Raw genomic sequence first — 13,799 nt, forward strand, 5'->3', positions numbered from 1 at the left:
CACAGGTGGCTTCCGGTATTCCGGACGGTTCGACTTGTGTGGTCAGATAGTATACAAAGGGATCGGACGATCTGGTACTATATCTGGATTGTCCAGTCGTGTCGGGCATCGCCTGCGAGCCTTGTGGTGGGCTTTTTGTGGTTCTGGACTATCCAACATAGGCTGTTAGTCGGTAAATGAAGGCACCAGACGGTCCAAGATTATATTTGTATGGTCTGGTTTTGTCGGGCATCACTTGCGAGACATACGGTGGTCTCGATATGGTTCCGGACTGTCTGGCATAAAGTGTTGGATGGTCCGCAGGAGGGCCGGATGGTCCAAGATCGTGCTTAAACTGTCTGGTCGTGCTCAGAGCCGACCTACCGTACAGAGGATATGGTTTCAACGGTTGCTCTGGATATGAATTCATCGGCATACCATAATATAGTTGGGACTGAGAAAGCACATTTGTCATCAATGTGTTTGACGCAGTTGTTTCAGTCCCCAATTTATGTGATGAAAAATTAGACATATGAACTTTTACATGTGTGGCAAACTTATCATCAGACTCCCTCGGGAGTTTGAATGTGTCATCACAATAATTCTTAAGAGATAGGATGTCATGGGTTGGCACGGTTTTACTCACAGTGGGGGGTTGCAGCAATGCTGTCAGGAAGCGCGCTCTACTTCCCTCACCTGGACGACCTTCTGGTGACGATCAATCCTAAAGTGTGTGAGGTACCACCTCTCCACCTTCTTATAGTCTTCAAATCTTTGCTTCTTCTTATAGTCTTCAAATTATTGGTGGTCGTCAGCCGATAAACTCTCAAAAGTCGGTCTAAGGATGTCGTTGCCTGGGGAACGCCGTCGAGATCTTTAGAATCAACCATTGTAGCCTGATTTTAATAAATTTGAAACACAGTTGTCCCCAGCAAAGTCGTAAAAAAGTGTGTTGGCGCCGATTTGGCACCAAACATTAGAATGAACACCTAGCGGTGCTCCCTACGGCGTCACGGACGGTGCGCGGCTCAGGGTCGGACGATCCATGACCCTGCTGCAAGAGTGATTCCTCTCTGTGAGACCTTAGGGTGGTCTTGGGATCAGAAGACCACCCAAGACGACTTTAGATAACTATAAAGCCAAATAAAGTTGAAGATATTTAGAGCACTTAATGATCCCTAGATCAACCTCACAGGGAGTATAGATCTTGGGGATGATCCTCGCTCACAGGGAGTCAAGACCTTGGGGACCTCACTGTGAGGTATCGGACGATGATCTGCGATGGGTCACTGGGCCGCCCAGCGGTGCTCCTGAGAGCACCTAGAGGGGGGGGTGAATAGGTGATCCTGTGAAACTTAAACTTATAGCCACAAAAACTCGTTAAGTGTTAGCACAACAATTGCCAAGTGGCTAGAGAGGAGTCTCAACAAAACACAATACCACAAGAGATCAAACACAGAGATGACACAGTGGTTTATCCCGTGGTTCGGCCAAGACCAACGCTTGCCTACTCCACGTTGTGGCGTCCCAACGGACGAGGGTTGCAATCAACCCCTCTCAAGCGGTCCAAAGACCAACTTGAATACCACGGTGTTTTGCTTTGCCTTTCAATATCCCGTTTGCGAGGAATCTCCACAACTTGGAGTCTCTCGCCCTTACACTTGAGATTCACAAAGAAATACGGAGTAAGGGGGGAAATGAGCAACGCACACAAGACTTCAAAAGATCAGAGCAACAACACGCACACAAGTTGCAACAAGAGCTCGCAACACAACTCAATGAGTTCACAACTCAACAAGAGCTCTAGATGCTATCACAATGAACCAAATGCGCGGAATCGATGTCTTGGTGCTTAGGAATGTTGTAGGAATGCTTGGTGTCCTCCTACATGCGCCTAGGGGTCCCTTTTATAGCCCCAAGGCAGCTAGGAGCCGTTGAGAACAATTCTGGAAGGCCATCCTTGCCTTCTGTCGTCGGGCGCACCGGACAGTCCGGTGCACACCGGACACTGTCCGGTGCCCGATTTCCTTCCTTAAACAGCGCAGCCGACCGTTGCAGATGCGGGAGCCGTTGGCGCACCGGACATGTCCGGTGCACACCGGACAGTCCGGTGCCCCCTTCTAGCCGTTGGCTCGGCCACGTGTCCCGCGCAGATCGCGCGGCCGACCGTTGGCCCGGCCGACCGTTGGCTCACCGGACAGTCCGGTGCACACCGGACAGTCCGGTGAATTATAGTCGTACGCCGTCGGCGAATTCCCGAGAGTGGCCACTTCGCGTCGTGTCTGCCTGGCGCACCGGACACTGTCCGGTGCACCACCGGACAGTCCGGTGTGCCAGACCGAGCTGAGTCTTGGTTGTACACAGCCAAGTCTTTGCACCTTTCTTCTTTTCTTTTTCTTTCTGTTTCTAGCACTTAGACAAGTATATTAGTACACAAAACTAATGTACTAAGGCTTAGAAACATACCTTTACTCATGATTTGCACTTTGTTCATCCATGGGCATAAATTCACATTTAAGCACTTTGTGTTGGCACTCAATCACCAAAATACTTAGAAATGGCCCAAGGGCACATTTCCCTTTCAGCTCCCTGCGGTGGCGCGGATGGTCCGCGATCCCACTGTGGGAGCAGGTCTCCTCTGCGCTGGCCGAACGGTCTGCTCTTTGGGTCAGACGGTCCGCGTTAGCGTGGGGTTTTCTTCCTCGTGAAGAAACCTATAACTCGCCTCCGAAAAGATCTCGTCGAGGGGGAGAGTTCCAGGATGTGCCCCGGGATCGGCAGGCCACCCGATGTGTAACTGGTCGGCGTAGAGTCGAAGAGAGATGATTGTGGCAAGGCACAAATAGATCTAAACTAAAGTTAGGCTACATCTACTCCTAGAACATGAAAGGTAAATGCATGTAAATAGATTGGTTCGATTAGAATGTGTTCGGGGGTTCTCAAGCGGTCGTGTCCCTTTTATTTATGGAGGAAGAGGTCTGGACCTGTTCCTAGGCGAGATCCAACAGATTCCAACGGATAGGTTAAGATAACCACGCATGAGATAAATACTTTCGTCCGTGTTAATCTGGTCGCAGGGCGCGGAGCGTCCGGGCTATAGGGTCGAACCCTCCAACCATGTTCAGGTGCCAAATATAGTGCTCAACAGTCCGTCTCTTCACAATTTTCTATGCATATTGTCTTTTAATTCTAATTATGGTATAAAATCTTATGATTGTATCATGGTGTCTCTTATATTTGGAAAAAAACGATCTAAGGGTGCAGGGCTGCACACGCCCTAATGCACATACTTCAATCCACCAAGCATAATAATTAAGAAACATATCAGGTGCAAGATAATTTATTGGTGTAAATTGTGCAAACTAACATAATAAATCTTTTTAAATATATCAGGGGAGGAGTGAGGATTGTTTGAAACATGATATTTTTTAGAAGGGCCAACTACCTTTATATGGTGATTGCACCGTGATAGGTTCCCTAATAATTATATTGTTTATAAAGTTTTTGAAGTTTTGTTACTGGTTAACAGATTTGGTGACAAGGGGATCACGGGGGATTGGAGGGGATTGAAGAGGAAATGAACTAATTTCCTCCTCAATCCCCTCCAATCCCTCCGTGATCTCTGGTCACTAAATCAGCCCTTAACATTGTTACCAAGCCCCGTGGGAGCTGGAAAAGAAGAAATTTCAAGGTTTAAGACCTAATACGTATATCTTTCAATATTTAACACCCTAGACCATATATGTCAATGACTCACAGTGTGATTGTAACAAAGGTGTGAAATCTTGAAAGGTATACAAATCGGGTCCCAAATATCAAAATCGAGGGAAAGACAATCTGCGCGGGCACAGCTGGTGAGCTGGATGCGCTGAGATCCGTAAGACCGGCAAATCGATGGGTACAAGAAAAACAACTGCAAATTGTAGCTGAATGTTTTGTTCTCATTGTTTCTTCTAACAATATATATTTTATGTTTTATCCCTCCTTTGGATAGCTCAGAGTGTGTCCAGTTGCCTACCTTGAAAATGAATTTTAAACTCAAACTTTACCGTACAAACTGTTTTTTTTTCTTTGATTTCAATGTTCACTTTTATCTTTCAGGAATGATAAAGACAAGTCAATGAGACAATGACGCCGTTCGAATCATGCCTCAAGGATATGGACAAGAAGTATCTTAACTACAGTTCAACGCAGTCGCTAATGAGATTGCTTTCTTCGATGCAACAGTAGGGGCTGCTGCTGCTGCAGGGAAAGCAAATGAGCAGTAGGCTTGGTTTGAACACGAGCTGACGAGCAGCACAAAAGATGAGCTCAAAATAACGAGCTGCTACTAGCAGGCAGTAACGGTCCTCCAGGGTCCACGTTGATGAATAGGTACAGAGGGGCTCTGAAGCAAAGGAACCTCTGCAGCCCCTCGAGGTCCTCCGGGGGCCCAATGCCAACTATCTTCAACGATGCTCAGAAACGGAAATGCTCTGATCAGGGGTTGTTTTCCTTTCACCACAGCATTTAGAGAGCCAACGGCACTGGTTCTATTTGAACTGGCTCCTAGAAGTCCCTCCAGTTGCTTTCGGTGCGGTCTCTCTGAATCTGCTCCCATTCAAACGTCCGACTGCAGCTTTCACAGGTTTATATGCAAATGTGCTTAGATCAGGAGGGTTGCCTGCATGTTTGCTCCGCTCGGGACAGCAGACAGTAGATGTGTATGCAAGCAAGCCCAGATCAGGAGGGCCATCAATAGTGTCTGTAGTTTTACCTGTGGTTTTGCCTTGGTCAGAAGCAACAGTTTTCATAGGCCTATAAGCAAATGCGCTAATATCAGGGGGGCTGGCAGCACTTCCCTTATCATCACTTGTATATCTGCTTTTTGAAGGGGGGCCTAGACCTGTTTTCTTTGCTGTGCGTCTGAATGTGTCTTTTTCTGGAGCTTTAAGAATAGATCTGCGGCAGAAATAAGCATGGCATAAAAAATAGATACTTAATCATAACAAGACTGTACTGTCGCCAGTAAGTAAATCAATCATACTTAATTTCCTTAGAAGTTTCAAGTCTGAAAAAAGGTTCTAGAGCTGCATACCTCACAGAAAGTGTGTTTTTCACATCCTTTAAAGGAGCACGAAGGCCACTGGCACGGGGGCCGGGGTATCTGAAAGATGATATCAATGCAGCAAACTTATCCATTGATTTTTCTGCAATTCCACTGTATGTATTCACATGGGAAACATTGCATCCAAATCTTCCTTCAGTTCTTATATTTGTATCGTCAGGATCATCTGTATCTTGACCTGCAGAAGTTTCTTAGATCAAGACAAATGAATTAAGAAAGGCTTATATAGTTTGATACGTAAAAAATATATTACAAAACAGGAAGAAGTACATGGAAGATCAAGAAGGCACCAAAGATTGCTACAGGATATGATGCACCAAGGTTGCATCTCTAACTTATTGGACTTTATCAACCACAAGAAAAGGTTGATAGTTACCTTCATCAACGAATGGTGGACTATCGTCAGAATGAATCGGCTGTAAAGTTTCCTGCATAAACAGCATATTTAGGACCAGCTATATACAGTGATATGAGGTGCTAGATGACATATGATGATTCAAGAGAAGAAAAATACATCTTCAAACTTTTGGATGCCAGAAAGCTTTCTTCTCTTCAACATGCCAGATTTCCTCAGTTGATCTCCACAAAGATTACCAGTACTAACATCATAGTCATCATCTAACTGGTCTCCTTGATCTGTGCAAATTCTCTTGTTTGCTGTTTTGAAGTATGAACTTACGGTAATGCCATTATTATTAGAGGCCACAGTGCTTTCAGTATAATGTTGAACTGGTATAGATGGTCCCACGTTATGGGGAACTAAAAATGGCTCTGATGTCCAGGGTAAATTTCCTAGAAAAAGAGAATACACACACAAGCAGACAAGCTAAGAATCAATGACAAGATTGTTTTGATTTTATATAACCAAATGATTCAGATCATGGTTTGTAGATTGAATCATGAATCAATTATGCAAATCAGTAGTATTACCCATTATGCAAGGACTTGTAGGTATTCTATTTTTGTTGTCGTAGCCAGCCTCAACCTGAATGGTACAAACTAGCTATGAGAGCGATAGAGTTGTGGCTGCTACATGAGTTAATGAACAGGATAGAATTGGATATATCTAGATGAAGTGATGGGAAGTACCACATACCTTTCTGTCTTTATTGCCAGTATCCTTGTAAGGAGGATCACTACCACCATCAAGTGAACTACATTGTGAAATGTTGGCTGAATCATCGAGGGGGTACTCACAGCTGAAACGCTCAGAACTACACTGAGAGCCAACACTGATTGGGTCATTTTGAGGAGGTTCAGAGCTTAAATGCTCAGAACTACATTGAGAAGCTTGAATGCGATCTGTTGGCAACCTAGTATCTTCAACTGAATCAGAGGTAGCAGAGCCTTGAGCTTGAGGGCTAGGCAAAGCTTCATTCAATATTTGTTGCTTATGTGTTACTTTAGGCGCCCTGAATTTCCGTTTTGCCTCAAGGGATGCTAAGCCTTAGAAAAAGTCAAGGGTAATCCAACAGGCAGTTGATTATTGTGTACAAGTCATTCAAATAAAGTAATGAACCAATCACAAGGTTGGTGTGAATAGTACGCCACTAAAAAATTGCAGATTATGTCAACAGCCCTGCCTGCTAAAATATCGAGAGAAAATATAGGTTGTCACTGATTATCTAAGACATGTCTAGGAACACAAAATTTTAATACTGAGCTCAAGGCACTTATATTATTGTGATTTCTTATAATATTGTCTATAAGAGTTTACTATTGCTAGCAAAGTGCAAGTACATTGCTACGGTTTTCATTTATGCTTAAATATAGAATATAAAACATAAATATGTGTGTGCTATGTTGACTATATAGGTTTGAATATGGGTTTAGAATCAACAACCATGGTTTGAATCCCATTTGTACATAATTTTAGCATTTTTACAATTTAAATGTTTTGGGGGGGGGGGGGGGCACGACGATGGTGGAAACAGTGGAACTAGAAAAACCGGTGCTTTAATATAGTGGAGATAGAGACTAAAGTAGACCTTGTTTAATTGAAATAGTTGTTCAAAACGTTTACCGTGTGTAGCTTAGAGTCTCAAGCAACTTGCGATGATGGTGACAGTAGGGTCCTCACGTCCTCATGACTTTAGGCCTCGCAGGCATGGCAGGCCCCTATTTTCTATAAAATTCTCTATATTCTAGTATAAACCACAAAAACATATATGTTATGTTGGCTAGATGGGTGAGAATGTGGGTTTAAAGCCAACAATCATGATTCAAAGCCCTATTTATACATATTTTTAGTTTATTTTTATCGTTTAAAACTCATGGGTGGCGGGCCGTTGTATGCTTGCATGTGCTAGGCGGTGGCCTGAAGGCTTGCATGCAGCCATCACTACCAGACACAGCTGCTTTACCGAGTGCTTCAGGCACTCAGCAAAACCCAGAAAACACTCAACAAACTCTTTGCCGAGTGTGACCCTCGGCAAAAAAGTCTCGGCGAACTGTACATCGGCAGCGGCTTCTTTGACAAGTGCTTTTTGTGGGGCACTCGGCAAAGACTTTGTCGAGTGCCACTTGGTGCTCGACAAAGAAAAGTCATTGTCACGGCACCAAGTGACAGTGATGGAGCCTTTGTCGAGTGTCCTCCCTGGCACTCGACAAAAGCTCCCTCTTTGTCGAGTGTCCTCTTTGTCTAACGCTCAGCAAATAAGGCTCCAATGGACCCTTTGCCAATCCCTTTACCGAGTGCTCTAGGAGGCACTCGGCAAAGGTTCCCTCTTTGCCGAGTGACTGACTGGCACTCGGCAAAGGGGGCACTAGTGGGCCCCTTTGCAAGTCCCTTTGTCGAGTGCACTAGAAGGCACTCGACAAAGGGTGTTTCTTTGCCGAGTGTCGAGGCCACAGGTTTCGTGAGTTCACGTTCATATTTCGTGAACATGGTGCTCGAAAATTATGGTTTGTTCCTAAAATAGGTCGTAACTTGTGCTAAATAACATGAATATCATTTTTGCATTCACTTTTTCCAATTTTTGAGTGACTTGCAGTTTAAATCTAAACTATCTGAAGAAATTCAATTAAACGAACTAAATCTAATAGTTATAGCAAACACTTCGATAATTGTGCCAAAATGGAACATGTAGGTCTATATAGTGTAAGAACATAATACAAAAGCTTTGGTGGAAAAATAATATATATATATATATATATATATATTGTCAAGTGTCTGACAGAGGACACTCGGCAAAGAAAGTATTTTGTTGAGTGTCAACACCTAACACTCGACATAGTTAACGACTGTTGAAGGCCCTTTGACAAGGGTCACGTTTCGTCGAGTGCTTGACGCTGGGCAAAGAAGCCTAAACCCTTTGTCGAGTGTCGATTTATGCCGAGTGTTTGGCACTAGGCAAAGGGGGTCCGTGTCGAGTGTCGTTTTTCACCGAGTGACACTCGACAAAGCTTGTTTTGCTAATTGCCCGATAAAATGACTCGGCAAAGAGCCAGATTCTGGTAGTGCATGCATACTTGCATGCTCATACTGCAAAAGTGAAGGGTTGGACGTGCATGCTTGCATGCGCTAGGGGCGGCCTGCATGCGGCCATGCGTGGGTGGACGCGCTTGACGCACAACGAAATGTTTGCATGGTTGCTGCTTTATATAGTATAGATTAAGCAAACTTCATTGATATGACGTATTCATGACTGAAATTGCAATATGTTGAGAGGATACAGAAATAGTTGGTCAATATATTTTTCTGCACAGGCAAATCTAGTTTCTTCCTCCCATTTGAAGGTGCAATAGGCTCTCTGGTTGGACAAACCTTATGAACAGAAGGTGCACTGCACTCTGGATTGATCTGCAAGAAAGCAACCAAGAAAAAAAAGGCTACAAGTAAATATTGATAATTCGCATGCCCTGACAACTAAGTGCATGTCGATAGTATATAGGAAGAAGTGACACAAAAAAATGTATAAAGTGCAACAACCCTAAAAAATGAAACCATAACCTCATTTATGGTCCATATACACTCCCTAACAAAATTATCTTGCATCTCCATAAACCCTCCTGTTTCATTCATCCATAGTTTCATGTAGCCATGTTGTGCATTTCTGTGTAAATTTGTTTGTCTTAAAGTGCACACATTTCATATGATGTTTGCGATGAAATTAGATTTGAGCTTGGAGAGAGAGAGACATGATACAAGTGGGGGAAACAAGCATAAAATTCACATCAATGTGCATCGATCCAAATTCTTTACGAAAGGAGACAGGATACCTCGAATGGTTCCTTCGTGAGTGGATCAATGTTCCCTAGAGCAATGCCTTTGGCAATATTCTGTGGTAACCATGTAAAAAATAATTAAGGAAAAGCTCTAATTCACGAGTTTATTCTGAGTTTGAACCTTTTTGGATTATTAAGAAAATCTAGCAACGCAATGCCTTTAGCTTATTTCTAAACTCGACAGCAATGGTCATTAGGCAGAGTGGCCTACTAAATTCAGGAAACGGCTTCACAGCGTCTAGAATAGTGGATAAAGCAGCCTAATAAATTCAGGAAACAGCTTCACATCATCTAGAACAGTGGATAACCTCATATGAAAGAGCTTTAACATCTAAACATAAGCTCAGCAAAGGATATGGGCCTAAAAATTCCAAATCTTCAATGAGGCTTTGAGGCACACTTGACAAATGAATAATATCTTCTGTAGCAGGATCGTAGACCCTTTGGAACTTAAATGCCCAGATTGCTTTCTTGAAGTCCTCTTCATATTGAGGTGGAACAGAAACAGCACCATACCTCAGGTGCTTGATCACCTGCAGTTATACATGTCTCTGAAACTCCCTTCACCATCTGTTAAGTTCTAACTAGGCACAATGGTAGCATGTGCAACAGACACAGAAGTTAGGGTTTACCTTTTCGTGACACTTCAGCTTTTGGATGAGTGCATGAGCTCGTTTAACGCCCATTCCTGGCAATGAGGGGAGATAGTCACAGCCACTTAAAATACACATCTCAAGTAACATCTGTCTTGTGAATCCATTAAAGTCAAGCTCTCTGTTTTGCTCTAGGCGTGTAATCTGAAATTCAACACCTTGCCCAAATTTGTCCATTTTGAAAATAATCTGCACTTTAAAGAAAAGGTCTACATTATTAAAGGGCATATAACAAGCTACGAAAGGAAATCTAACTGAATATGAGTATGAGAGGATTATGGAAGATGTGGAGCACAGGGCAAAGTGTTGCATTATGTACTTACTCTAGAACAACCAAATGGTATCAAATCTGAATCCTCAGTGATCACAGCATCAACAAGTTTATTAACAGATAAGAATGTCATTTGCGCATCTGCTTCATAAGGTGCAACAATATAATTAACATTTTCTTTCTTCAGTACCTGCATTGCATATTTTAAGAAGCATTTAAACAAATATGTTAGAAATATTTTAATTAGGTGGTAACTGTTAGGTACTAAGATTACAAGGAATTTTAACTGTACCTCAATCAGTTCAGAAGCAATTCTAGGTGTAATGTCAACAGCCTTCTGATAGCACTCAAAAGCAGCACGTGAGTTCCCAGCAGCCTCATGTTCCCTGGCACGCTCAAGGTTTTCCTTTCTTGACCTGAAGGATGACATTTTTATCAGGTAACTTATAAAACATGAGAAAGTGTGTCAGGATAGCAACCCAGAGTTTAAGGCCTAACATATGCACTTGATAGTGTAAGAGTAACGTAAATGTTCATTAACAGTTGAAACATGTTGGCTCTTTCTGAAACCCAAACTAGAGCATACCTTGCTCGCTTCCCCTCTTGATAGCTCTTTATTGGCAGAAGGCCTCCATCAAATACAAGAATTGGTCTGACACCAAAATGCCGCAACATGTTAACCCGATGCATGCAATATTCAATATGCCTGGTTCAATTTCAAGGGGAAATGCATCACATGTGAGTTTATGATAAAAACCTCAAACATGTTAAAGAATTGGTGCTTAAACTGTATGATCCACTATTTCATCTAAGACTTCATAGATAGTTAGATCCCATTGAAGAGTTCTGATATTAAAATATCTAGGTCACAGATGTACCATCAGGGGCGGATCTACGTCCGGGGTTGCCCGGGCTGCAGCCCCGGTCGCGGCCCACTAACAACAGCGAATAGGCCCAACAAATCCAAGAAAAAATAGGTCACCCTGAGCTGCATCGGCCGCTCCTCAACCCCTCTCGACCGTGTGCCCGTGTCCACGGTCCAGCTGCCGCTCTGCCTCTCTGGTCTTGGCGACACCGCGACAGCCAACACTCCGACAGGGGCACAGGGATGTCCATCGCCGGGCGATGGTGCCGCGCCCGTGCCTGCACGCGCTCGGCCTCCCACCCTCCCGTCAGCAGCTCGCGCTCGCTAGCTCCTGCGTTTGCTGCTCCGACCGACCACCATGGAGGAAGGAAGCCTGGGCGGCTAGGCGGCTGGGCATTGCTGCCTGCTGCTAAACTGAACCTGATGCCTGCAACCGGCCTGATTCCCTGAACGACTGAACCAGCGACAGTGAAGGTGAAGAGAACCGTGTGCTAGCATTGCTTCTAGTCTGCTATGTGCGTGTGGCTGCTAGTGCTACTGTGCTAGGTAAGAAATAAGATTATTTGGTATTTTGGTTGAATCAATTATTTGCTAGGTTAGTTGGTAAAATTAAAATTTATGTTTATAGGGATAGGATGGATGGATTCCTTATCAAGAATCAGAACGGTATGTATTGATTATTTAATATTGTATTTGTAGAATTCCTATTGACTTATTTGGGCTACATGTTTCTTGAATATTTAAGTTTTATCTTGCTGCTTGTGTTATATTAGCATCAATTAGATTGTTTTCTTCTGTTTAAAAGAATTTTACAGCTTTAGTTTAGTAGCCCCCCTCATGATCCGTTCCTGGATCCACCACTGTGTACCATAATATCTGCTAGTAGTTAACAGAGGGGAGGGGGCAGCTGTAATGTTAGCGTTTGCAGATACTTAAGTACATGGAAAGTTTCGAGCTAACTTTTCCCAGATTGAAACATTTTGTTATTGTAACAAAGTAGCACCAGATGGGCAGTCAGGAGCCACACATATCCCCTCTCCATCCAACATAAACAAGCTCGAAACCTTGGCACCAAGGCAGACGATATGACCAAATAAAATGCAATACATTTCTACTATACGATGGCTGAGGCAATGCAAGCAATAAATATCACCTCATAAACAGGCAAAATCTTGAAGAACTTTAAGCAAAGCACCCTCTTCTCCAGCCGAAAAAAGTTTCACCAATCCGGACCCAAACAACAGAATCAAACCAAGAAAACCCCTGCCCTCACCAAGCAATCGTTCCGAGGAATGCCACGACGTCGAATGGCTCAGGTGCGAAATCAATCGGAAAGAACCACATTTCATCGATTCGCCCATCGTGTGAACCGCGGCCGGCGGAACGGATCAAGAAACCCTACAGTGTCGAAGCGGGAATTGGTCCAAGTAAGAGGCGGCGGAAGGGGGACCTGGTGGTGGGGATGCCCTTGCAGAGGCGGTCGCCGCAGGATAGAGCGCCCTTGTGGAGCCAGGAATAGGTGTCAACAGCCACCGTCTGGCCCCGCAGCTCCACCGCGCTAATGGGCGCCATGATTGACTTCAACTGCGGCAGCAGCCCCTGGATCCCCATTGTCGCCGCCGCCGCCGCCGCCCCCTCGCCTCTCTCGCACTCAACTCTCTCTCTCTCTCTCTCTCTCTCTCTCCCCTCGCCCCCTGGAACCTGGAGGGATTTTTGTGAGTTTTCTACGAAGGAGAGGAATGGCGAGATGATTTTTGTGGGTTTTCTAGGAAGGAGGAGGCGAGGAGAGCGCGGGAAGCAGAAATCCCGATTGGATGAAGGGAGGGAGAAATCGACGAATCGGGGAGGTGACATTTGCATCAGGAGCCGTTTGGATATCTTTATTTTGAAAAGGTTGAAATTTACTCAGTATAGAAAGTTATTTGGTTTGGAATTTTACATTTCACAACTTTCTAAAATTTAGATTTAAGTCTATTCCAAATTTATAGAACAAAAGGGTGAAAGTTGATTTTATGTATCACTAATTCATGTTTCTAATCTATAACTTATGACACACTTATCTCTTCATTATAGTATAAATATAGCACATAAATACATCTCTCATATAACCAATATATAATTAATAGTGGCTTACAAATATATTCTATATAAAACTATATTAGTTTAATTGATTCATGCTTAAATTAGGGTTATTAAAATGTAATTCAATTGCAAGGATTTAAATGGAGCCTTAGGTAAACGTTGTGCCTTTTCGTCTTTTTTAGAGTGCAAGTTGCAAGCCACACTGGGGTGTTTGTATCAAAATATGTTTTTGGTGGTCAAACACTTTGTTTTTCAATCGCTACTATAAGAATCGTTTTTTTTTAAAATAACTAAATTAATGTGAACACAAAATCTATCAACTTCCTAAATCCTAGACTCTATAAATCTCACCATCTTTCTCCACACGTAAACCCACAATATTTAGATTTTGCCACATCTGGATTCTCCACGAATCGAGTTCTTTACTATGTTAAAGCACTAGTTTCAAAGGTCATCCCGTATCAATATTTTTCAAAAAAAAACCTACATTTCTTTAGAATCAACCCGCACTCCTATAATCTATTCTTTACTATTATAATAGAAGAGTTTATGTAAAAATAAGTTGAAATTATGTATAAGTGAGTGTTTGAACCTAGATTGTTGCCTCCACATTCA

General features: G+C 43.3%; 1 protein-coding gene across 5 annotated transcripts; it reads right to left on the reverse strand.

Annotated features, from left to right (window-relative positions):
• Positions 1-4,023: 4,023 nt before the first annotated feature.
• LOC100381439 (uncharacterized) lies at positions 4,024-12,946 on the reverse strand. 5 transcript variants are annotated; one of them, XM_035965937.1, is made up of 15 exons: positions 12,553-12,946; positions 10,824-10,943; positions 10,530-10,653; positions 10,290-10,427; positions 9,946-10,155; positions 9,671-9,846; positions 9,308-9,380; positions 8,762-8,888; positions 6,183-6,532; positions 6,017-6,071; positions 5,601-5,878; positions 5,463-5,514; positions 5,057-5,264; positions 4,736-4,920; positions 4,024-4,597 (listed from the first exon to the last, which is right to left on the reverse strand). In XM_035965937.1, the coding sequence occupies exons 1-15, from the start codon at positions 12,711-12,713 to the stop codon at positions 4,512-4,514; spliced, it is 2,343 nt and encodes a 780-aa protein (XP_035821830.1). In that variant the 5' UTR covers positions 12,714-12,946; the 3' UTR covers positions 4,024-4,511. The 5 variants fall into 5 exon arrangements, with proteins under 5 accessions (XP_035821830.1, XP_008673052.2, XP_008673053.2 ...); XM_008674830.4 differs by having other exon boundaries at positions 5,057-5,276; XM_008674831.3 differs by having other exon boundaries at positions 4,024-4,591; positions 5,057-5,276; positions 12,553-12,945.
• Between the last annotated feature and the right edge of the window lie 853 nt (positions 12,947-13,799).

The sequence above is a fragment of the Zea mays genome, chromosome 3 (genome assembly GCF_902167145.1).
Source record: "Zea mays cultivar B73 chromosome 3, Zm-B73-REFERENCE-NAM-5.0, whole genome shotgun sequence".
NCBI classification, from domain to species: domain Eukaryota; kingdom Viridiplantae; phylum Streptophyta; class Magnoliopsida; order Poales; family Poaceae; genus Zea; species Zea mays.

Coding starts and splice junctions, on each gene's coding strand:
- LOC100381439 (XM_008674829.3), bottom strand. CDS start 12,713: ATGGGGATCCAGGGGCTGCTGCCGCAGTTGAAGTCAATCATGGCGCCC. Junction 9,381..9,670: donor GATTTGGAATTTTTAGGCCC/ATATCCTTTGCT, acceptor ATTATTTTTTAC/ATGGTTACCACAGAATATTG. Junction 5,277..5,462: donor TCCACCATTCGTTGATGAAG/GTAACTATCAAC, acceptor TCTTGATCTAAG/AAACTTCTGCAGGTCAAGAT.